General features: G+C 37.4%; 1 protein-coding gene across 1 annotated transcript in view; it reads left to right on the top strand.

The window, feature by feature from the left end:
• Nucleotides 1-24,782, top strand: part of CD109 (CD109 molecule) — a 69,896-nt gene that overhangs the window by 28,664 nt on the left and 16,450 nt on the right. The window contains exons 10-29 of the mRNA XM_015623267.3: nt 79-188; nt 1,919-2,158; nt 2,487-2,588; nt 2,679-2,741; nt 4,152-4,328; nt 5,188-5,340; nt 6,082-6,156; nt 6,592-6,652; nt 7,170-7,305; nt 8,127-8,244; nt 10,990-11,103; nt 11,307-11,525; nt 12,227-12,371; nt 13,120-13,296; nt 17,398-17,479; nt 18,771-18,999; nt 19,528-19,693; nt 20,789-20,979; nt 23,410-23,565; nt 23,651-23,716. Coding sequence (XP_015478753.1) covers nt 79-188; nt 1,919-2,158; nt 2,487-2,588; nt 2,679-2,741; nt 4,152-4,328; nt 5,188-5,340; nt 6,082-6,156; nt 6,592-6,652; nt 7,170-7,305; nt 8,127-8,244; nt 10,990-11,103; nt 11,307-11,525; nt 12,227-12,371; nt 13,120-13,296; nt 17,398-17,479; nt 18,771-18,999; nt 19,528-19,693; nt 20,789-20,979; nt 23,410-23,565; nt 23,651-23,716 — 2,780 coding nt within the window. The remainder of the gene's footprint in view (nt 1-78; nt 189-1,918; nt 2,159-2,486; nt 2,589-2,678; nt 2,742-4,151; nt 4,329-5,187; nt 5,341-6,081; nt 6,157-6,591; nt 6,653-7,169; nt 7,306-8,126; nt 8,245-10,989; nt 11,104-11,306; nt 11,526-12,226; nt 12,372-13,119; nt 13,297-17,397; nt 17,480-18,770; nt 19,000-19,527; nt 19,694-20,788; nt 20,980-23,409; nt 23,566-23,650; nt 23,717-24,782) is intronic.

Raw genomic sequence — 24,782 nt, 5'->3', positions numbered from 1 at the left:
AGGCAGTAAATTGTATTGCTGCTAAAGTACTATATGTGTTAAATGAATATTGTCTAAACACATACAATTATTTAACAGGTGTCTCCCAAAATTCAAGTACCATCATATTTCCAAAGCAAAGTGACTATTTTATTGAATTTCTGGACTACTCTAGAGTTATAAAGCCATCTCTGAACTTCATAGCTACTGTAAGTTCTTTTGTTTGATTATCATCTATGGATAAACTAATGTGATTTTTCCTCTATGCTTAGATAGCAAAGTTTGCCTTGGATTTTTATGTGTAATTTACAGATTTATTTTCACAGTCCCTCTTTTTTTTCATAATATATATCAGCAAATACTAAACTTGGAGACATTTGTTCTAGAAAAGAATAAAGTGGGAATGCTGTAGTCTTGGCAGGATATATTTGTGTATAGTTTGTCATTATTCTTATGGAAGAGAAATCTTTACTAGCTAGTTTTTTTGGCTGTGCTTTGAAACAACAGATTAATTATTAAGTTTCAAACCTCTTTATAGGATTTGTGTATCTAACTGTATATAAATACATATATATACATAGACAAATATATACTTTATACAGTGAATTTGTATATTTAAGCAGCTTTTACATAATTCAGTTAAAACTTATCAAACCACATTTCTTTCAAGTGAGTGTTGTTTCTGCCTTTTGTCTGTCCTGTCTTTTTCATGCCAGCTACAGTCCACTCTTAGACATATTTCATGTTCTTCGTTCTGTCCCTCAACTCCATTTCCCTCAACAGTATTTCTACATTTTTCAGTGGTGGCATATTGTATCACTGCATTTTGCTTGAAAAGGGGAATTTTTGAGCCTTTACTGTATAGAAATGAGACCTAAGTAGCAGTGATTTAGGCTGAATATACTCTTCCAGAGGAGATTGGCTCAAGATGTAGCTTTATGCTAGCCTGATCATTTGGGCTTTTGCTTTTTGTGCTTTTCATTTTCTTTGCCTGCATCCCAGTTTGAATCCACCTGCTTTTTTCTCATCTTCCAAGATGAACTGAGTGAGAGATAGCTGAGGCATCTGTCAATTCTTGCAGCTGGCAGACAGGAAGGTTATAGTCCAGTTATGGTCCCAAAGAAGTGTGAATGAATAGCTGCTACTGTTACTAAAAGGTGGAGATCTTACATGAAGAGTATATGCTCTTCAGAGAGGGAACAGGAAAATAATGGCTGAGGAGGAGAGGTAATGCAGTGACATCTATGGACAAAGAAAGGGAAACATTAGTTCTGTGCTTTTCAATATAAAAGCTGATTTTTTTGGTGGTGTATAATGCAGAATAAGAATGATTTTACTGGATGAAAATCTGCTTGAATGTGGGCATAAATGTTGTAAGTTGTAGTGCTGATTGACGTATGATGGAGTGAAGAAGTTGCACACTGTCAGTTTTGGGCCTGGTTTCAGTCTTCAACTCATTTGATGAATTCATAAACACATCTGACTCAGAACCATCTCTGCTCATCTGACTCATTTGCCCACATGATGTAAATGTTGGCTTGCCCTTTCTTGTGGTGGTGAAATGCAAGTGAAAAAATGAAGTATTCAGACTGTAGGTAGGATATGTATAGTTTAGCTGAGACATAAACATTTACAACTAGAAGATTAATTGGGAGAACTGCAATGCAACACGTCTCCTTTCAGTTCCATCTACTTTGCTTTTACTCTTTTTTTTCTTCCCTGGAGTTATGAATAATTTTGTTCTTGCCTGACTTTCCTACTTGCAGTGCTTATGAGGGAACAGAAATAAAGCTATTGATGTCTGAGAAATCTGAGAATGCATTTATTTTTTTTTTATATGATGTGAGTGCAAATATATTGTTACATGCTATGTGTTGTGCATATTTTAGCTTTACCCTGTTTGATGGGTTTGATGAGTATTTTCTTTATTTTTGTTTAGCTAAAGGTGTCTCGTTCTGATAGCAACCAGTTGACAGCTGTAGAGAGGCAGAATCTTGTAACAATCACTGCACAACAGTCAGACCTGCTTTTCCATCACTCTTCATTTTCTCACATGGAAAATGAGGCAACAGAGGAGAGAAATCTGACAGTTCACGTCCTGAACTACACAGTTCCAGAAAATGGAGTAATTGATGTTGAGTTTCCAATCCTGTCTGATACAAAAACTCTGAGAGTTCAGGTACTGCTTTGTAACATGTTGCTTTGGAGTGTTGACACACTAAATTGCATGGGCTGGGATCAGCGATATGCTGTCCTGCTATCTGCAACAGCTGACATGACACCTGTTGTTATTTTTGTTACTTCATGTTACAGCTGGAAAGAAAGTGAGAGATCCTGTCAAATGGGATTTAATAATTGCACCATGATATCAAAGGAAAAAAACCCCAGATACCCAAAGCATAAAGTGGACTTTTGCTAAGGCTACCATGCTCTTGTAAGCTGTACTACATAAATAAACATCACAGATTTTTCTTTTGTTAAGAGTTGTTTTTTGCACTGTCTCACAGGCAGAGTTCCTCAGCAGTAAGACTGACATAGGTGTTTATGATGTGTTCAGCTCCCCCAGTCAGACTTATCTCCAGGTTAAAACAAGGAGCCAGGATATAAAGGTACAGTCTGAGACAAAACTGGCCACGATAAAAACCAAGTTACTCATGGATTTTCCATACTCATCCATATGAATCATGTGCTTTTCCTAGGCTGGGAAGCCTTTTGAGCTGAGCATTGCAAGCAACAAGCCAGTGAGAGAGTATCACTATCTGGTAAGTTACAGGCTTTACATATGGGGGCAATCCAAGATTACTGTTACCAACTTGAGAAATACTCCAGTGAGTGGAATGTGATTGGAGAGATTCAGCATTTTTTAATTGTGATTTCTGGAAGAGGAGGCTGAAAAACTTCCTTTCCACTAGGATGGTCCTTTTTGAAAGAGAATTCTATTATCCTAGCTGTGAGGAATGCCCCTGGCACCATAATGAAGTGCATCTGGAAAAAGTGCTTCTCTGATCTGGGTGTTGGGTTATCTCTGCTTGCAGATGTGAGACAAGACACACCTGTGAGAGCAATACTGTTTCTGACTGTGCAGAGCTTCTGCAATAGGAGAAGGGACAAGGACGTCCCAGGAGCAGCCCAAACTGTGGCTTTGTGTGCAGATGCAGATGGAAGCAGGGGCCTGGTAGAGCCCGTATGCAGATTCAGACTGGCAGGCTGAGCCTCTAGCTACAGGGTGAGAAGAGCTGCCTGCTAAGGAAACAGATGGTGCAGTGGACAGAGGGGTGTTGTTAACAAGGGAGATTCATAGGAAGCATATTAAAGTAAATGTCTTGTGTAGTGGCTTAATTGCTCAGCTGCTCTACTGTATCTTAAAAGGATCAGAAAGATTTATTATATATACTATCCTAATTTTCCCATCCTGTCTTTAAAACATGACTGTCTTGTTCAGTCAGCATCTTAGTGACCATGGTAGCTAGGATTCTTTTTTCTTTCACAGACTTTAATAGTAAACTGAATTAGGAAAACCATGTAAAATTTGGGTATTCATATGTATTTTCTATAATAGAAGCACTCTCTAGAAGGTTTAAAATAAATTAGGTCCATGCAGCCAAAGGCAGGGAACTGCCCTTCATCTTTCTGTCTTTGTTAGTAAGTGTATGATCTGGTAGGAACAAATCTAGAGTGAAAAAGTTGATGCTGTGGACCTGAAATCCGGGTATTTGGGCTAGCTTAGACTAGCCCTAATCTGATCTGTTAAAAGGAATACCTGCTTTTAACTGGAGCACTTTCCTAGACCCGAGTTCATGCTCTCCAAGAGGCAAACAAAGTGTTCTAAGTAGGGGTGTTTTGGAGGTTTGCTTTTAAAAGTATATGCCTGATCCAAACTCACATGAGCCAACCCTATTACTGTTGTATTATTCTCATACCATATATGTGCCCTTGTAGTCCTTGTCCATAGTAATACAGGAATTGAAACACAGAAAAAATATATTATTTAAATATTGCATCAGATACTGTGCCCACTTTCACAGAACTTGGACTACCAGTTAGTAAAAATAATGATGAATCACACACATCTATGTGTCTCTTCTTTAGCAGCTACTTGTAGAAAGAATTGCTGAGCTTATGACATATTGAGGATACCAACAGTTTGAGTGTTTGATTTTATTCTCTTTCAGGTATTATCTAAGGAAGAAATTATGGCTTTTGGCACAAAGTCTACAAAAACATTCACTTTAACAGCAGAAAATTCCTGGGCTCCTTTGATATCTGTACTTGTATTCTATGTAGATGAGCTTGGAGTGGTTGTAAATGATGCTCTCACTGTCCCCATCCAGCCTGCCTTGGATGACAAGGTAATTGTATTGAACTTGAGTGTGGGACCATGTTTATGTCTGGTTTTTGTAAATGGTATTTTGGATCATAGTATTGTAAATGTAAAAACTTTTTCATTTCGTTGAGGATCTAATCTGAGGTTTCTTCAAGTCTTTGGAAAGATTTTGATAATACCAATGCAATTAGGGTCCAGTTTTTGCATATTTGAAAGTCCTTTCTACTGGTGCTGTGTTTTCCACCTAAACAGATGCACAGCATCTCCTTGTATTTTTTAGTGGTTTGGTCAATTTCTGAGCCAAAGATTACTCTGGCCAACATAGTGACAAGGTATCATAAGTGCTCTAAGAGTAGAATTGTAAAAGTTTATCAAGACCTTGATAAACTACTTGTTCTAGCCAGGCAGTGGTCACATTGTGACCAGTGTTTGTGTTTCATGTGACTATCCATACTTTAACTCAAAACGCTTATTGCATCAATGAATTGATTTTTCCAGCTTACTTAGCAGGATGAGATTTGGTCCTTTGTGCAAATAAAAGCCTCAGTATCACTTTTTATAGGTGAGACCATCCAAAGGCTGGATTGATTCAAATTCTTTCTCTCCTCTGGAGACTGTAACACTTATAACCACACATCAGTAGGAAGCCTGTTTGTCCTACTGCGTGAAAAATGTCTCCATTTGCCTCATGATTTATCCAAGTTACCAAAAGTCCTAGGAAAAAGACTCTCAGAGGTCCCCAGTGCCCCAAAGGTTAGGAAAAGCAAATCCAGGGTCTTAATTATAGCCTAAACAAATCTAAAAAAATTGCTTCCTGGGAATTGTTAACAGCTGTAAATATCACTGTAGAATTTAAATCAGTGCTGTGTTTCACTTTTTTCTAGATTAAAATCTCTTGGAGCAAAGATAAGGCCAAGCCATCTGAGAAAGTCTCCCTTAAAATCAGTACAACAGAGCCAGGATCAGTAATTGGACTCTCAGTTGTTGATAAAAGTGCAAAGCTTCTGGGACAAAGTAGTGACATAACAGAAGAATCTGTAAGTATGTTGTCATTATTGTGCGTATGAAAGATGTATGTTTGTGGAAATGTTACAGATTATATGCTGAACAAATAATGTTCTTTGAGCATGATTTTTAGCCTGTAATGATGCAATTTTTTTTTACGTTCGCAAGTCACACGAGTGGAAGAGACTGTAAGGCTTAAAAGGTAATAGGCACAGCATTTCCAATTCCAATCAATACTTCATTGTTCTTCATTTGATAAATTGTTAAGACAGTTGTTGGCAGTTTCTTCTTTCAGAAAAGACAAAGTCACAAAAAACCCCCAAATTATTTGTGCTTTGTGCTACTTAAGGTTAATAATATAAAAGAAAGATTTTTTTCCTTAGGAGCACAGAATAAATTATTCGTATGTTTAAATTACCTTTACTTGCAGAAGCTTTACTGCATCTACAGCTTGAAAGAGCTTACAATATATATAATTCCTAAAGTAGTCAAAGGACTTAGCCTAAGTACCATAAAATATCAGTGGGCTATAGGATCTATTCCAGGCTTGTACACAGTCTTGGCCACTCTTCCATTAATCATAAAACCACTACAGTGTAACCCCCTTCATCCTGTCACAGATTATTTTCCCTTTGCCATGAGAGGTAAGCAACCTACAGCCTGTGGTACAGCTGTATGAATTAGCAACAGTGAAAGCTCTTACAACTGTGAGTTGGCATTCAGTCTTAAGCTTTTTTTTTTCTTTTTTTTTTTTTTTTTTTTTTTTTCTTTAGGTCCTCCATGAGCTCAATTTATACAGCACAGTGCAGTATTTCCCCCTGGTCAGAGGTTCTTTTGGTGTATTTCAGGTACTTTTTGAATTTTTTCATAATTTTAGGCTGTTGTGTTTTTTACTGCTTAGTGCACTTTCTAGAAAAAAATGAACTTTCTAACTTTCGCAAGTATAGACAATGTAATGTTGTCATGGCTTATATGGGTTTAGAATTGTGAATTTTGTCAATATGTAATACTCTGAATGCCAAGGAATACATTTATACTTCCATAAATACAGGTTGATTTATGCCTGATATAGTTTTCACTTTGAAAACTTTTCAGTCATTATGGCAATTCTCAGATTCGTGTCATCTCAGTTCTTTTAGGTTTCTGTATATTGCTTGCTTTAGTTTCATGCTTGCTTTATGACTTTATTTACCTAAAAAGAAAGAAGAGAAAAAGAAAATAGATAAGCACTGTTGATGTCCTGAGTGTCCTCTATTGAGATATACTGTATAAATTTTATCCAGAAATGCAGCCTTTGGGTATCAACTGATGCAGTTCTTGAGGAGGATAAGGAACATTTTCTTTGTAAGTAATACAACAAATGTAGCCAAATCTAATTTACTGAGTGGGGAAGGAGGTCCATGGGATAGGGCCCCTATTATGTCTTCTTACTATGCTGCATACAGGTTGCATCCAGCCTGGCAAATCATTAACATTTCAGAGGTTCAAGTCATACAGAATTCATAAAAGCATTTCAGAAATTTTCCTTTTTTACTTCAGTAACATTACCCCTTAAAAACCTAAGGATGAGTAGAGTTTTCATTTGCAGCTCCAGTTGATACATATTGCAGTGGTTTGTCATGTGTAGCCAAATTACCCCAGTTTCATCAGCAGTCCTCAGAGGCCATGTAGAAATTTGCGTGAAACTTTTTTTATTATTAAAATCAAAAAGTTCCCAGTGTCCCAGAGTAGTCTTATCATATGGAACAAAGCTGTAGATTAGACTCCAAACAATATGTTAATTTGACTTTTCTTAACTGTATTTATTTGAGTTTTCTAAATATAGATATTTGGAGGTAGGACAGTATTTTTTATTTTGTAGATGATGGAATGATACCTATAGAGGATGGTTTCGGTGATGATATGTCGATATCTAAAAATGGACCTCCTGATTTCAGCAATCTCTATGTGAGGACACATTTTCCAGAGACTTGGCTTTGGATCGACACTAAAATGAGGTATAAATTAGAAGCAAAAGGAAACCAATTTTCACTTGCCATTTTTTTTTGTGGGTTTCAGTAGCATTCTACACTGGTGCTGAAGAGCACTGCTTAAAAATGTAGATTTATATTCTGCTACCACCTAGAGGCCACAAGTGAGATCAGAGATGGAAAAAATGAGGAGTTGTACAACTGCACAAGAGAGGACTGTGCCTGACTGAAGGCCTAGGGGTTTCAATAGAAGCTAGATAAATGTAGCTAGAACTTTTATCTACTATTAATAGATTAATATCTAATATTATCTACGTTTTCCTTTCGTCTCTAGTACTTAGAGACAAAAGAAATAAACTCTTATATTTACAAACTGGGAGATAATGGATAGGGAGACCTAGCCTTTTTCTCTACAGTACATAAAAAGATGGTGATTAGCCCAGAAATCTATTGCTATCTGCATCTAATTCAGTGAATAGATCAAACTGTCAAATGATGGTGAAATCTGACCTGTGTCATGAAGCACAAATATTGTATTCTTTTACAGCTGAGAAGTTCATGAAGCAACCATCATCTGGGATAGTTTTAAAGGACTTGTAAAAGTGGATTACATGTAATGTGATCCAGTGTAATTACCTTCAATTCATGTAATTTAAATTTTTGAAATAATTTTGATCCCATCACATTACTTCTAAATGGTTAGAAAAGGAAAAAAAAAATGGATAATGAGTAGCTTTTCTTTCCAGGAATTTGAACTTTAGTTTTCATGCATTTTAAACATATGGGTCCACTTAGTGATGTCCATAAATGGATGATTTTGAAAGTCTGCTCTCCCCTTGTGCCATCAGGTCTGACACAGAAACCACAATGGATGCCATTGTACCTGATGCCATCACATCCTGGGTAGCCAGTGCTTTTGTGATCTCTGAAAACGGCGGGCTTGGAGTGACGACTGCTCCGGTGGAGGTACCATCTCACTAGAGAGCTCTCCTTTAAGGCTGGTAACACTGCAGGTTGTTGCTGGACTCTGATTTACTTCTAACTGCAGCATCTCCTTGTGCTAATGAAGTGATTGAGAGTCCGTGTGTGTTCAAACTGTAAAGAAAACAACATCACTGAAGTACCACATACTGTATCTGCCTTCCCTTCCTGCTCATGTGACTATCTAAGACTTCACACAGATATTTGGATGCCTATGTCTGTTGGAGCAGGTGTTTTTTTTTGTTAGAGTACTTCCAGGATGTGCCCATTTCAGAATCTTTGTGTGTAGAAGGGGGGAATGACTATTTGGGAACAGTGTTCCATGTTTTCTTGGCTCTGCCCAGAGAGCAGTCCATGAGCTGGTAATGCATGCAGTGAGGTTTGCACAGACTGGCAGGGAGAAGGTGGCTGGCATGTGAAAGGCATTTGTCTGCTGCTCTGCTAACACTTTTGGCTAATGCTTACCCCAGGAGGGAGAACAGAGACTTGATTTAAGACTAAATTTATCTGTCAAAAGCAGTCCTGGAGTAAACACAGGTACAACCTACTCTAGGTAAACTTGTAGGGGGCTTGGACTAGATGTCATGCAGAGGTCCCCCCAACCATTCTGTGACCTTTGTTAGGTGTAAAGTTTTGGATGACTTAGCTTGAGGAGCAGAGTGGACACTGAGAGCTAGCCTTGGGGTGAGAGTCTTCTTGCTCCCAAATTCCTGTGTCCCAAGGCTCTTTTCTTGCTTCCAAGTGTTTGAGGAGTTCAGTGATTTAAGCTAAATTCAGCAGTCCTCAAGTTAGATCTCTAACCTGAGATTCCCAGTGTACAAGTGTAATTGTCCTAGGATCACTCTGTATTCAAGGAAACCACTACTGAGAGAGTTCTTTAGTTGTTTAAAATAGGAATTAATTACTCAAGTCTCATTTAGCTAGTGTTTTAAATATACAGAATAATCCATCCATTCATTACATAAAGATCCTAGAGAAACTATGTTCCTATCAGAGACAGCTCCACTTCCATACCTAAGTTTAGAAAGGTTGAGCCTGTAGTAGTGGGGTGTAGATTTCCATCTTGGTTCCTGGAGTAGTGTAAGCATAGCTTGAAGACAGACAACTTACCCATTTAAGTTCTCATGCCCTCAGATTCTTGGGGAGGGGCAACTGTTAAGATCCAAACTGAGATCTAGGTCCAGATTTCACAGTTGGCAGCTATACCAGACACAGAGCATGTGCTTTGAACATCCTGATCTGAACTCCACTACAGAATTTGGAGCCCAATCTGGATTTTGTGGCTAAGGCTCCTTTGAGACTGGAATCTTGATTTTTGTTTCTTTCACTTGGCTTGGCAGAGATGGGACAGAAGGAGGAATAGTTTTCTGATTAAAACTGTATGGAAATACACACTTGGCCTCTCATCCTCAAATGTGAGAAGGCTCCAAGTAGAACAGATGTTGAGATAATAATTTAGCTATAATCACCCCCATGTATTGTTCAGTACTTTACTGTTGTTGGGACATTTAGGTTGTGCTTAGAGTTCCATATGGCTGAAACATGTTAATCAGTACCATACAGAGAGGCAAGTAAAAGAAAGACATGAAAAATGTTATGGGGGAAATAAATGACATCTGTGTGCTTTATGTCATGTACTGCTTTGCATCATGGTTTTATTTGGACTTCTCCTACACAGAGTGTCAGTAATTTCACTCAGTTGTATTTTGTTGTAATATACTGGCATATTCATGAGTGAAAAACTTCACTTTTAAAGAAAAGTAAAAAGACAAGGAAAATAGGTATAAAGGGAAAACCTTTACTATGAACTAATCAAAAAAGTCTCCATCAGAACTTTCATGTTTAATATCTAAAGAAGTTTATGACACTGAGAGCTTTAGCAAGCAACTGTTTTTTCTATTTTTTAGAGAAAGCATTTAAGTATTTCTTAGCTAGATAAAAAAGCTGAAGGATTTTTGTTTCTGAAACTCGAAACACTTGGAAGATGTTTTGAAATGCAAACTGAATTCAAATATTTTTTAGTTGACATGTTGATAATAAAGGACATCATGTCTCAGCCATTGTTATTGTACAGATGTTCATAAACAGTGAAATTTTGATCCCATTCAGCTTGGTGAGACCTTACCATTGACTTCTTGGAGCCAAGATTTCTTCCAAACCCCTCTGTTCACAGATAAAATAAACTGCTTGCTGGTATATTTCTGCAGGCTGTTATATTAATTAATATAGTATGTATTTTTAGAAGTATTACTAAAGAACTTACGCTAAGATTAATCTTACTAAATTAAAAAAAAAATCATTGTAAGTTACAAAATTTGTATGAGTCAGTTACTTAGTTACTTGTGTATTGACATGAAGATAGGTCAGCTGACATTAATCCATTACTTGTGTACTCAAAGCAATTCAGTTACCTTAATGAGAGCTCAGGACAGATCACAGCTTCCAGACTTGCCAGATGACAGACTCATAGTCCTAATTCAGCTGCCTCTGTTGGGGCTGCCCTGTCAAAGCTGTCAGCAGCTCTCATCTGAACGGTGTCTCTAATGGTGCTAATGACCAGAAGCATTTTTGCCTTCTGTGTCAGCCCTGCAGTAATATGTTTTGTCAGCTGTAGAGTCCAACTAAACATTACTCTGTCATTGAATTTAAAAGTGATTGGAAGACACACTGTATAGTAATTTTCTTTCTAGTCTCTAGTTGTAAGGGTTCATGACTGATTTTGTTTTGCAGCTACAAGTTTTTCAGCCTTTTTTTGTTTTCCTGAACCTTCCATACTCCATCATCAGAGGAGAGCAGTTCATTTTGGAAGTGAACATCTTTAATTATTTGAAAGAAGAAGCTGAGGTAATAGAACAATCTCATTATCTTTGAATGTTGCTAGATATTACAGGGTTTTCATTACTGGGGGAGACTGTCTTTCTCTGTGAGAACTGGCCTATTTTCTTTATTGGGCAGACCTATTTCTCTATACACGAAGCAGGTGGCAGTTTATGAAAGCAGCTTTTCAAAATTAATACTTTGTATTGGAAATATTACTGTATTTACAGGTTACTGTGATCCTGGATATGAATGATGCTTTTGAAGTTACTCTAACATCCAATGAAATAAATGCTACTGCAAATCAACAATCCATATCTGTACCAAGTGAAGATGGGAAAACTGTTCAATTCCCAATCAAACCAAAACAGCTGGGAGAGATTCCCATCAAAGTGACAGCAATATCATCTGCTGCTTCTGATGCTGTTATCCAAAAAGTTTTAGTAAAGGTAAACATTCTGAAGCTTGGCTTATTCCTGAAGTAAATTGTTCCTGAAAATGGGCAACGATGCAGCAAAAAGGCAAACCAGTGTACCTGTCTGCCTCTTGCTCTGCATGGTTGGTTTGGGGTCAGGTGGCTTTAAGTAGAAAACACTACTTATAAAATAGTTTTTTAAAAGTCCTTTAAAATTCTTTAGATCCCCTTCTGTGTGAATGAACACATAGATGTGTTCTACTACAGATAGTTTGTCCAATGCTTCTTGAAAGATATTTGTGTGTCACTGAGCCCCTGGTGCTGCAGCTAATTTAACAACCTGTGGAGAGTGGACCTCTCCACAGGTTGTTAAATTAGCAACTAATTAATTAGTTGTTAGCAACTGTTTTGGGTAAGTGCAGTTGATTTTGCCACACATCTGGCTTTCATTCAAAGCCTATTTTAGAGTACCATTTCTTTATTTTGCTACAGGTGGAATTTTAGCCTTCAGACTTTTTGGTAAAACTTGCCCAGCTTTGGATGTCAAAGTCTGATTCATGTTTAGGCTCCATTTCAGTGAAGATGGTAGATATTGGAATATCTCATCCTACAATAAAAACTTAAGATCACAGAATCAAAGATTGGTTGAGATTGGAAGGGAGTAGCATGACCTTCCTGCTCAGGGCAGGATCAACTACAGAAGGATACTCAGAATCCCTGTCTTTATCTTTATAGGCTGAAGGATTGGAACAGACATATTCTCAGACAGTCCTTTTGGATTTGACTGGGAATAAACGACAAGCAGTATCAAAAACTTTGGAATTCACTTTTCCTTCTGATGTTGTAAGTGGCAGTGAGAGAGTGCAGGTCACTGCTGTTGGTAAGAATTACTCTGTTTCTATAATTAGGGAATTAATAATGGCATTAATTTTTATTTAACTGCAATATAAGTAGGTTGAATCATTAAGTCACAGTAATTTCCTATTGGGCATTAGGCTAAATATAGGGAGACCTTATGGATGGAGTGTTTTATTTCTTTAATTTCTTTAATTTATGACAATATTATATTTGTAAGGTATTTTCAGAGTTAGGGAGTTGGCTTTTGGTCAGGAAAGTCCTGCAAAGCTTGCTTGTATCCTGTTAATTATGCTGTCTTCAGAATGATGCCTATAACCTGACTAATTGTTGTTTACTGTGTCACCAAGGCTTTGATAACTGTAGATGAGAGAAGAAATGAATGAAGTTTCAAATACATATCACTATTGAAACATTTTCCTGGGCTGAATAGCTTTTGGTTATGTGGGGTTTTGTTTCTTTGCTTTTGAGTTTTTTGTTTTTTTTTTTTTTAATGGCAACTGTTTGAATTTACTCTGTAGTTGGAAAGGTCTGTAGAGAGCTGCATCAGTGGGTGTAAAGTTGATCAGCAGATGAAGTATTTTTTCTGACTGTTTAGTGATGTTTATTACTATTCCTAATACATCATATATATATATATATATATATATATATATGTATAGTTATAATATGTAATAGTTTATCCCAATTTAGATTTTGCCACCCCTAATGTGTGAGGTATGCTTTTATTTGCAATAAGCTTTGGTTTATTTTGGTTGAATTTTATCTTCCAGGTGATTTACTTGGGCCTTCTATCAACGGTTTGTCATCATTGATTAAGATGCCTTATGGCTGTGGTGAACAGAATATGATCAATTTTGCTCCAAATGTTTATGTTTTGCAATACTTGATTAAAACCAGGCAGCTGAGAGAGGATATTAGATCAAAAGCAGTATCGTTTATGAGAAAAGGTCTGTATGCATAAAAGAAAGATGTTAGATTTTAAGAAATCTTCCTAGTAAAAAGATTTCTGTGACTCTGCATCTGGTGTTTGAAATATTGCTCAGTTTGTGTCACGACAACTGGAAGAGAAACCCTTTTTTTTTTCCTTTTCTTTCCTCTTTATTCTGGCTGATAGAATTAGACAGCAAATTATTTTGTTTACAAGGGAAAATTCTCCCAGAAAAAAATACTGGTTTTGTATAATTACTTTTTTTCAGATGAGAAGTGTGTTCTAAAAGGTAATTCACATGGATTTCCTAGATGGTTATTACTTCTTGTTTGATAAAACCACATGTGAGGGAATATTTCTAATCTCAGCCTGGGGCACAGCAGTTTAAAATGAGTCAGTGAGCAGAGTGAACCATATTCATCCCATGTCTTCAGTGACTCCATCCTGGGCTGACGTGTCCTTGTAGAGCTCAAGGAGTGGCATTTGATCTCATGGCTGGCTTTTTTGCCCACACAAATTTTAGACTTCATTAGAAGTGAACTCTGTGCTAGAAATCAAAAGCTGGAAAGTTGTAGTTGGAAATTGTTGTATGTTTGAATTGGGAGATACTCCAGAATGTCACAACGTTTGGAGACCACAGTTGAACTCTGGCTTTTGGATCAGGCAGTGTCTAACTGTGGTGTCCCACAGCTGCCACGTGTCAGTCTCCATGCTGGGCAGTGACACTGGCCCCATGTGAGCTGCACCCCTACTAAGGCATCATGATGACATTTTCAATTTTTGTTTACCCCCTCAAAGCCTTTTTTGTTTGTTTTTTTTAAAGTTGACATTTCCCTTGGAAAAGGCACAGCTCAAAATAAATTTTCCTTTCATCAGGATTCCAATTTTCTGTCAAAGCAGTTAAGTGTTTGTTTTTTTTTTTTTTAAAAAACCCTTCCTACTACATGGTTTAGTTGAAAAGTACAGTGGGGAGGAAGAGATGTGTTATGTAAACAGCTACTCTGAAGTTTGTGAGTGATCTATCACTCTTTTAAGACTGAGCTTTGGTACCATAGTTTTCTGAAGTTTTCCAATAGTGGATTTATTTAAGTTATTTAAAAGCAAATGAAAATTACTGGTTTAAATGTCACTTACATACAGATTGTATTGTGTTTTAACTTCTTTCTGAGCCTTTGAATTGAGGTACATGTTTTTAACACTGTAGGTGCCAAAACAGTAAGTATGCTGAAATATTTATAACCTTAACACAGAAAACAATCACAATCTGAAAAAAATTTTTTTTTGCTTTATTTTAATAATTGTTTTCTGTTGTTGCACTGATTATTTTTTCAAGTGTAATCTTCAAGTTGAAATTTAACTTAAGCTAATATGTAATTTTTATAGGCTTAGTTTTTGAATGGATTGTTATGAAGTTTAATTTAAAACAGACTATTTCATATGTCATAATTCACCAAGTATTTAAAAAAGTAACCTCAGAATCTGAAGTAAATATAATTAGTTTATGGCTAAATGCTTGTGAGACGAAGGGATCATATAGCTAGCAGGAACTGCTACATGATCTTTCTTTTAGCAGTTTTATTTACTTAGAACAAAGGGAAAGCCAAAGAAAAGTTGCCTTGTAAGCACAATTCCTAATTGTGGTAATGACAAATTCCATCTTGTAATCACTTTTTCTGAAATGAAAAAAACCTGATTGGCCTGAAAGCTTTGTTATTAGACCCAAAGAGGTAAAAATTTTGAGCAAATTTCCAAACTGTTTAAAATGTGTGATCCTTTAGTCTTTCACGTCTTTCTGAAGTCCTTTCCATCCTCATACATTCCTCTTTCAGCCTTGCAAGCTCTTTTCAGCAAGCCTCCTACATCTCTTGGGGTCCAGCCAACCCTCTGAAAATAGCAGTGGACATCTTCATAATAGGATCCTTCTTTTCCTTGCCTTTCCACTTCTATGTGTTGACATTGGAAGCATCATTTCTCACGTGTGATTGAGTGTCCGTTGGACCGAGCGCGGCGGTTCGCAGCCTCCGGCTCTCCTGTTCCAGCGTTCCTGCAGACTTCCCGTGCTAGATGCGCTCGTGTTGGGAGGCTTGTGCGTGACTGCAGCAGGGCTGGCACTGAGACAAAAGCAAACAGAATGTAGGAAATAGCTGAGTGATCTCCCTCCCTCTGGTTCTGCTCATCTTCCTGGTCCCTCCCAAGCTTACATTCTGAGATGAATTTGTGCCTGTGTAAGGGCTGCTCAGCAGTCTTTGTTAAGCAGGCTGAAAGTTGTAGTCTAGTGCTTTTACACTACCAGCAGGATGATGATTATAATACTTATTGCTGTATATTGCCAGCTCTGCAAAGAAACAGAAGACCTTATTTTCAAGCCTTGTAGTCAGATAGTTTTGAAAAGGAAGCAGTTTTATTTCTATATATACATGTATTTGTGCTCCTCATAGAATATTATTTGGAGGCTGAAACTGGCAGTGACTTTTGCTTTTCTTGGGGAGAAATGCCACTCATTCCTCCTTTTTTTTCCTTCCATTTGAGAATACTTTACTTACCTGTCATCTCAGTTAATGATATTATGTCTGAAAGATTCATCAGTTTTAGTGATGTAATTAGCTACTGTCATATAACACTTAACCTATAACACGTAACACATAACACACCCCCTATATTAAAGCAAAGATTTATATTGTAAATTGTAAAATTCTTCTAAAGAAGACGCAAAGCTAAATTTGTTGCTAGTGGGGTTACTTGGGAAGGTACCCAGATATACTGTAGCAGATTCACAGCTTTATTTCTCATTCTCTTTTATTACAAACCATGACTAGGAATTCATCTTACACTGGTGCTTAGATTGAAGGACCAGGCTATTTGTTCCTCAGTAATTAGGGGTATGGTTCACTTACTGTATCTACAGTCAGGATGGTATGGAAGTGGGGGATGAATCCTTTATTAGTTGAAAGCAAGGAACATTTTTCAGAACTCTAGTTAGAGTTGTAGTTCAATGGACCTCACAGGACGTATTTGTGTAAATTCATTCATTTGTGTAGGACTTACCAATGGCTGCCTTAGAGTTTTCTTTCTGCCTGATTCTGAATTGTGTCTGTATCTATCAGGTCTTTGATTAATGAGTATACTTTCTTAATTAATAGCTAAAATAGCCAAACCAAGGGGAAAGGGAAAAGCAGAGGGAAAGAAAAGATGTTATGAAATGCTATAAATAGGTGCTGTTACTATTCTACATTCACGAATGGCAGGCAGAATATAAGGGAAGAAAGTCTTTAGATACCAGAAACTACAGGGAGTAGCATAGCACAGGAAGCTCTTAATTTCTAACATGAGCAAACACTGGTTCTCTACAGAAGCTGTCTATGAGTGAGAATGCTGCTGGTAGTTGTGAGCAGCCAGTGAGCCTTTGAGGCCCTTTCATTATGGGATAAATAATATTATTATATTATTTATCCTGCAGTCAGGAGATAGCTGCACTTGTCCAGGATATTGAAAAAATCTTAGGATAACATTTTAAAGGGTTCTTCTAGGATTTTGGATCTTCAGGTCTTTTGAAATTTTTCACTCAGTTCAGAACCATTTCTTCCAGCTTGCTTTTTCTGATAGCAAGCATACCGATTTGGCAAAAGTCACCTGAAGAGGAGGTCTGGTTTTCCAGCAGCATTTGTAGCCTTGCCCTTCCAGTTGGAAAGCAATTTTTGCTTGTTCTTCCTTCTGCTGTAAAGGTAGAGCACTTCTGTAGGTACACAAGTTCCCAAAAATGATGAAGCAATGAACTTTAGAGCATCTCTGCTCTGCTCTCACTGCTCTGCTCAGGAAACCCTGGGTGTGTGGGGGCACTCTCTGCACTGTTTGGGTGGCTGATGAGCACCCACAGGAGTTTCTGGTTCTCCTTTTGTAGATGGATCCTTTGATCCATTGCTACCCACTTCCTCATCATTTTCCACATGGTTTTGTGTGTTCCTCCATATTTGGCAGGTTTTTTAAGAAATACAAGCTTGAGTTGTGCTCTTCTCAGCCTTAGAAAGCACCTTGTATCATATCAGCATTTTCAGTTCTGGTTTGTGCTGGGACCTGCATGAGAGGAGAGTGTTCAATACCTGTCTCTACTTTTCCACTTCAGGCTACCAAAGAGAGCTGCTTTTCCAGAGGGATGATGGCTCTTTTAGTGCCTTTGGAAATGAAGATCCCTCTGGGAGCACATGGTGAGTCGTTCTGCCAGAATCACTGTGGAATTTTAGTATTTTAGATATTTTCCCTGCATCTGAAAAGTTTTTGTGAAGCTGGTAAAAGTTTCCAGCTGTATTAGCCTTCTGCCTGTTTTTCATTAGGTGTTCAGGCCAGCTCTAAGGTCTTGCTGGATAACATATTGTCAAAGGCATTATTATGGCAAGGCTTTTTAATTTTGAAAAAAATAGAAATAAAAGAATGATTAATTATTTTAACTGAGGAAATGGTTTAGTCTGAAAGTTTTTTCTGTTACTTTACTCAAAGGAATGAACAATAACAATTAAATTAGGTATTGATAGCACTTGACTGAAACCATTTAGGGCTACGTGATCATCACTGCTTCAATCAGATTATCAGTTATCTCTGTACTGGAAGCTGAAGACTGACTGAGACATTTTGTAGGGGGTGAACAGAGTTACTGGTGGTAAAAATTTGTTCTACTCGCATCTGTCACACTTCCTTTTATTGAGACTGTAAACACAGCTGAAATAGTCTTTTCAGTGCTGAGTTTCACTCCAGGAAGCATACAGAGTGTAGTTGTGGAAGCCAGATAGATAATGGAGAGAGGTTCCAGCACTTTGTTCTGCTAACCCTTGTTCAGTTTAGATGTACTTACATATTTCAATTCATGCTTCTGTCCCTGTTACTCTGCCACTGAATGAGACTTTCTTCTGGAGTCAGTGGGCATCTTTCACTGACATCAGGGGGGTTTGCCTTTGACTCAGTATTGATGGTTTGGAAGATGAAGATTATTTACCTGTACTGGCAGTTCTGGTACTTAAATAGTGCAGTGACGAGTTACATGAATGCACATTTGGAAAGAAGGGAGTTGGGGGATAATGTGGGATTAATAATAAACCAGCAAAGGTCGTTTCAAGGATATCATTACAGAGATAGTGGTGGTAATTAACATCACACTTGTAACTGCATTACTTTGTGAACTATAACATGTGTGTAGCAGCAGAAGGCAGGAGAGCAACATTTGAATAAAGATATGCTTGTGCTGACAGATTCAGAGTATATACTCTGTATTTATTTTTGAAATATAGCTGTAGAAGGGGTGATCTTCATCGAAAAGGACATATCTTAATTTTTTTGTGGATTAAGTTTAGTTTACTTGCTTAGATGGGTGAGGCATGCATTTTGCTCTGCTTGGTAGGGTTGTATAGAGCACCTTATACTTTGCAGTATTCTTATATCATCTGAAACAGAGGAAGCTGTAATGCATGGCTAAATTTGACTTACTTGATGAACCTTTTCTCCAAGGTTATCAGCTTTTGTATTGAGATGTTTCCTCCAAGCTCGTCCATTCATAGATATTGATGAAGATGTACTCATGGATACAGCTAAATGGATTGTCCGTCATCAGAAATTAAATGGAGAGTTCCAGGAGCCTGGGAAAGTGTTAAACAGTGATCTTCAAGGAGGCACCAATAACCCAATTACTCTCACAGCTTACATCATGTCATCCCTCCTGGGGTTCCCAGATAAACAGGTATTGGAATTCATAAATATGATTCATAGTTACAAGAATGCTTCATAAATTTTCTTAATATCTAGCAAACGCTTGGTAGATAATATAAATAGAAGGATATTTGAACACAGAAAAAATTTAATCTCATTTTGTTAAACATCCCTTACCTATTCAAAGCAGTGCAAAGTTATGTTAAGCCCTTCAATTCTATATTTTCAAAATCTAAAGGCAGTTTCTCTTCGCAAGAATATTGTCATGACTTTAATCTAAGAACTTGCAAAGAAATTTCTTGGGTGGGAACTAGTCTTAAAGATGTTAAGCTGTTCTAATTGATTTAATTGAAATTACTCATTTTCATAAAAGCAGTGCCAGATCAAAAGGCTTGCCTTTGAGATTCATCTGTGATTCTGAAAGAGATTTTCATTATTTACTGGCTGTGGTTTGGGGCTAGTAATTTTTCTGGTTCACTACAAATTTTTGTTTTACATTTTACTATTCCAAGATATATTTTATTCACTGTACATTCTTCAATATTATCTTAATTTCCAGCATGCTTATGCCATCAAGACTGCTACAAATTTTCTAGAAGATAAATTAGAAGAAGGCATTTCAGATAATTACACATTGGCACTTGTGACATACGCGTTGTCCTGGGCAAAAAGTACAAGAGCAAAGGAAGCACTGAATATGTTGAACCAGAGAGCAGAACGCCAAGGTACTGCACAAATATTTTATGCAGTTGCACAGATAGATTTTTGTCAACTTTAAAAATGTCTATCATATATCTACAGCTGTGTGTTCAGAATTCAAATCTGCTCAGAGTATGATAAGGAGAATTAGCTAGGAAGTTCCAAGACAGCCTTCATCACAAGTGTCCCCAAATGAGTGACAATTCACAAGGCTTGGGATTTCATTCAGTTACAGTGTTCCTGAGAGGAGTACTGTGATGCTGTTGAAGGACATGACTTGTCAGTTTTCCTATTTTATTATGCACACTCGTATGATCAGCCTGGTTAGAGAGAGATAAATGGATGAAGTTAACTATTCCAGTGTAGTTTGGAGAGATCAGGAGGGTATTGGGGAACAATGAGTATTGGAAAGAAGAGGTGAAGTATTGGACTTTCTGTAAGACAATACAGAGGTCTGTTGCACTTTCTTTGGGGACCTATAATCTTGGTATATTTAACCTCTTTCGAGTTCAGCTGAATTATTTATCCTAATTTGTGGGAAGAACAAACCATACGGAGTATAAGAAATGGAAGTTTTTGGCTCAAAATAGTAACTGTCGCCTTGAAAAATCCAAATGAATTTGTGTTGTAGCATAGCAATGGGGCCTTTTGAGCATCCATCTATGTTTACTGTGTTAGGCCTTTTGGACAGTCACTTCTGGGAAGAGAAGAAGTAATTTTTTTGGGAAGGCCTTACTCAAGAATGAGTCTATTGAGCAGCTGTGCTGCCTCAGGTGCCTTCTCTGGTCCTGAGAGAAAGGAGCACTGGGACAACAAGGTGTCTTTTTCAGAAGGGCTCCTTTATGTGAGCACTTTGGGCTGAGAAGGGAAGGATCAATGTAAAGTTCACTGAAATCTGTTGAGTGACTGATTTGGACTCCAGCTTTATTTGTATCTAGATTCAAACATTGCTGAAGAAGTACTTAAGTCAGTCCTTTATGGAACATGTGCCTAAACACTAACACAGGATCCTTGCTAGAACCCATGTGTAAGGGTTAATGAAGAGGCTTCCCCTAAGACTTTGCCAGAAATCCAAAGACTTCAGCCTGTGGATCTGAGGTTGTTATTGGTTCCTTTTACAGGAGAATTTCGTTTCTGGGTAACACCTGCTTCTGAAATTTCTGACTCATGGCAGCCACGGTCCATTGATATTGAACTTGCAGCATATGCTCTTCTCTCTCACTTTCATCAAGACAGATTTGCTGAGGGGATCCCTATTATGAAATGGTTAAGTCATCAAAGAAATCACCTTGGGGGATTTTCATCTACTCAGGTAATATCTTGTCTTAAGGGGTTTTGCTATGCTTTCTAGCAGTGTATATTTAAAAATAAAAAATAAATAAGGACCATTTTTACATAATAATTACTGAGCTTTGTTTTTCTGTAACAGCCTTGGTTATGTACAAGCTTGACTTATTGTCATCTTACTCCTGAACTGCCAGTTTTAGTATTTTTGGCAAGTCTAGTAAAAAAGAGAATTAGAGGGAGACCTTCTTTATATAACATACTAATAACAAATTAAGAAGAAATAGTAGTGTCCATGGAAAAGTGTTTAAACATAATTTTGAAATAAGTATGATGAATATCTACTCTTACTTTCTTTCCAAGGAGAGAAGCCTCTTTTTATTCTTACCATGTGTAGGTCCTCAACTCCTGAAAGGTTATTAACTTAGCCTTTAACTAAAAGGAGTAGGTTTTAGAAAAACAGCCTAACCTAATCCCTCTGTTGGCATTTGGTCTTAACTTAATAATGTACTTTGTCCTTATTATTGCATAGATTTTTGACGGGCCATGAAATTTGGAAAACCTTCACTATCTCCAGGAGGTTTCCATGTTATTGAAGCCACATCTTGTAAGCTGTGCTGGCATCCAAAAAATTAGATAGTACTTTGGATTGCATTGGTTTAAACTAGTTTTTAAATTAACTACAAATGCCGGTCACAGTAAAATGCCACATGTCATCATGCTGCTTGGTACCAAGGTGTACAGGCCATCCTTCATTATTTTCAGATGTTGGTTGGTATTAATCTGAGAGAAATGTGTTCTGAGTAAAATGGAATTTAAGAACCAGCCTGGTTCCCCTGAGGTATTAGTGCTTTCCTAATGTGTTAATACTTGCTTATTATTTGGAGAGGTTGATTGAAGCACTAAATGAGTTTAGAAAGCTTTTCTCTATTCTCCTGAAATCTACTTTACTTGAAAGTTTGAAAATCTAGCAACATATCATTTACCCTTGATGGTAAAATTAAGAAATTGATTTAATCCTTTTGTTCTTCCATAGTCTAAACTGTTTTGATTTCAAAATTACTCCAATGTCTTGCTAGATGCCTTTTTTAATTTTAGAAATGACTCCATAGTTTTTTACTTAACTTCTAAGATTGCTTTAAAAAATAATTGTTGGAATGTTTCCTTCCATGAGTTTATTACATAAGAAACTTAATATATTGTTGAACAATAAGGAGGAAAGTATTAAGTTGCATGTGTGATGCTTTATAAGTTAGGGTGTAGTAATTTACCATAATCTCTATACATGATACAGCTTACTGTGAATTTGCAGTTGCTAATCAGCTGATCTTTCTGCATTTTAAGAAACCAGTGGTAAGCAGGTTATCTCAGACAAGAACGTGGCATGGGAAGGAGAGTGGATTTTTTTTATCAGAGTGAATAGTCAGCACTTGCTAGCCCCTTAAGGTATAGCACAGCCACCATGTTGTGGTGAATGAATTCCTGTTAGAATTTTGTTACTAGAAGAGGCCTAATAATAAATTAAGTATCTGTATGCTAAGCCTGAAAGACCAATTTCTTCACTCTTACTGGTTAAAAATAGGTGCAAAATGAACTGCATGAACAGTAAAAGTCCCTGAGAAGATTAGAGACATATATTTGATTACTGTATTTCTTCACAGAAAATAGTGGATGTTAAAATTCTCATTCCTTAAACTGGACCAAACATTCAAATACTGCCTCTTTTGTTCAAAACCTGGAGAGATATGCCTACAATCACACACAAAGATGAAAAAAATAATTTTAGATACATATATGACAGTGTGTTTGTAAGTATATTCTGCAGTGGTTAAATAATTGCACCAAATCTTTGGATTAAATACAGAGGATAAACTGGTCTGAAACCCTTTTAATTGGTGCTGAGTGTCTGATAAAAATTAATTCCAGCCTTTTGTTGAAATTAGTGTTAATAATTTTTCAGACCTGTAGCTTTTGTGTCAACGATCAAGGCACCCTGAAAAATTCCTGTGCAGTACTGAGTACTTAATGCATAGTCACTAAATATATCTAGAAAGTAGCAATATTGTTATTTTCCTCTGTGTCTTTCTCCATGGTTGGTGTGGTGTGTAATTCTGACTGTTGTGTCTTTCAGCTCGTCAGGTGTTGCATGTACCTTGCACAGGAGGAAAACTTCCTTAGCTGACTAATTTTCCATTTCCACAGTAGCTAACTGCATGTACCTTGCACAGGAGGAAAACTTCCTTAGCCACCTCATTTTCCATTTCCACAGTAGCTAACTTCTTGTCTTGTGTTGCTCTCTTCGTGCCAGGGGAATCCAGAGATATGGTGGTGGCTGCAGGAAGATTCCAGCATGATCAACAAAAGGGTCAATGCAGGGACTATGAGCCCCACAAGGCATGGCCAATGTGCTGCACTGGCTTCTTTTTTTTAGTACTGAAGGGTTTGTTTCTCTCAACAGGACACAGTGGTGGCTCTACAAGCATTGAGTCTGTTTGCAGCTCTCACTGCAGCAAGCAAAACAGAAATGGATGTAACAGTGACAGCCCCTTCTTTGGAAATGCCAGAAACATTCTCAATTGATACTCGAAACCGTTTCCTGCTTCAGACTAAGGAGGTACTGTAAAAAGTGAGGAATACTTTTGTAAAGTCTGCTGAGTGAAAGTACTTTGAAAACACTAGTTTACTCATCTTTCTTTCAGATTCCCCCTGCACAGCAAATGACAATTACAGTGTCAGCGGAGGGAATGGGATTTGCTGTCTTTCAGGTAGGCAATACAGGCAATCAGGTAGGTATTCTTGCTAAAGATGTGCTTTCTGTGAGGAAGGTGTATTTCGGAAGCTTTATAAAACATATTAATAGGAGCAGTCTTCCAAAATGTCTTAAATCAGTAGCAAAGCAAAGTAGTTGGGGAATGCTGTGAATAAAATATAGCTATATTCCTGTCCTTGTTTCTGCCCAATGGTCTCACCTTTTAAGTACTGCTGGATGACTGACAGTTTTGGGGCACTTCCATGGGCCACAGCTGTATCAAAGCAGCCCTGTCCTCTTGCAGAAATGCAATGTCTGTTTGCAAGACAAAGGACTGCAGCAGTACACTGGCAGGCACAGAGTTCAGAGTAAAACAGGTATGTGGAATAAGCAGAAATGCCTCATTGAGAACCTGTGGTAGACCATAATAAGGCACAGATCAGTACAGAATGATATTGCATTGCTAGTTGTAAGAGTTATTTTCCTTGCATTGAAGTAGAAAGCAACAAAAACTAAAAATAAGAGATTATTACAGCTAAGTTCTCCAGCAGTTTTTACAGTGTTCTGAAATAGCATGGAAAAGGAGTCAATGCATCCTGCAAACTATGAACAGTAATAGTTTGTAACAGTAACACTTAGCATCAACCAAAAGCGTGGGCATGGCAGAGAGTGGAAGGAGCAATACCATACCAGAAGAAAACAGTGTTGGATCTAACTTGTTATGGCCAGCAGTGGCTCTCACTTCCCTGTGCCCTCTCCATGACAATTGGTTGTGACCACACAGGTGAAAGAGCAGACCTTGGAAAAGCTACAAATAATGCAGAAATACTAGTCTGTGAGCATGAGAGACTCATTTTGTTGAAAGTATAGACTTGCTGACTGTGTCACTCATCCAGAGTTCCTACTGGACTACTAGCCATAGTTGAGAAAACTGATCCAAAGCCACCTTTAAGTGTCTCCAAGTTTTATGGCAGGTCAGATTCCATCTCAAGCTCTGTCCAGTCTGTCCTTCACTTTAGTGTTCTTATGCATCTGGGAAACAAAAAAAGCCTGGTGATGATTGGAAAATATGTTTTTCATAT

This window comes from Parus major, chromosome 3 (genome assembly GCF_001522545.3).
Source record: "Parus major isolate Abel chromosome 3, Parus_major1.1, whole genome shotgun sequence".
Taxonomy (NCBI): domain Eukaryota; kingdom Metazoa; phylum Chordata; class Aves; order Passeriformes; family Paridae; genus Parus; species Parus major.
This window is presented reverse-complemented; position numbering and strand designations above follow the sequence as displayed.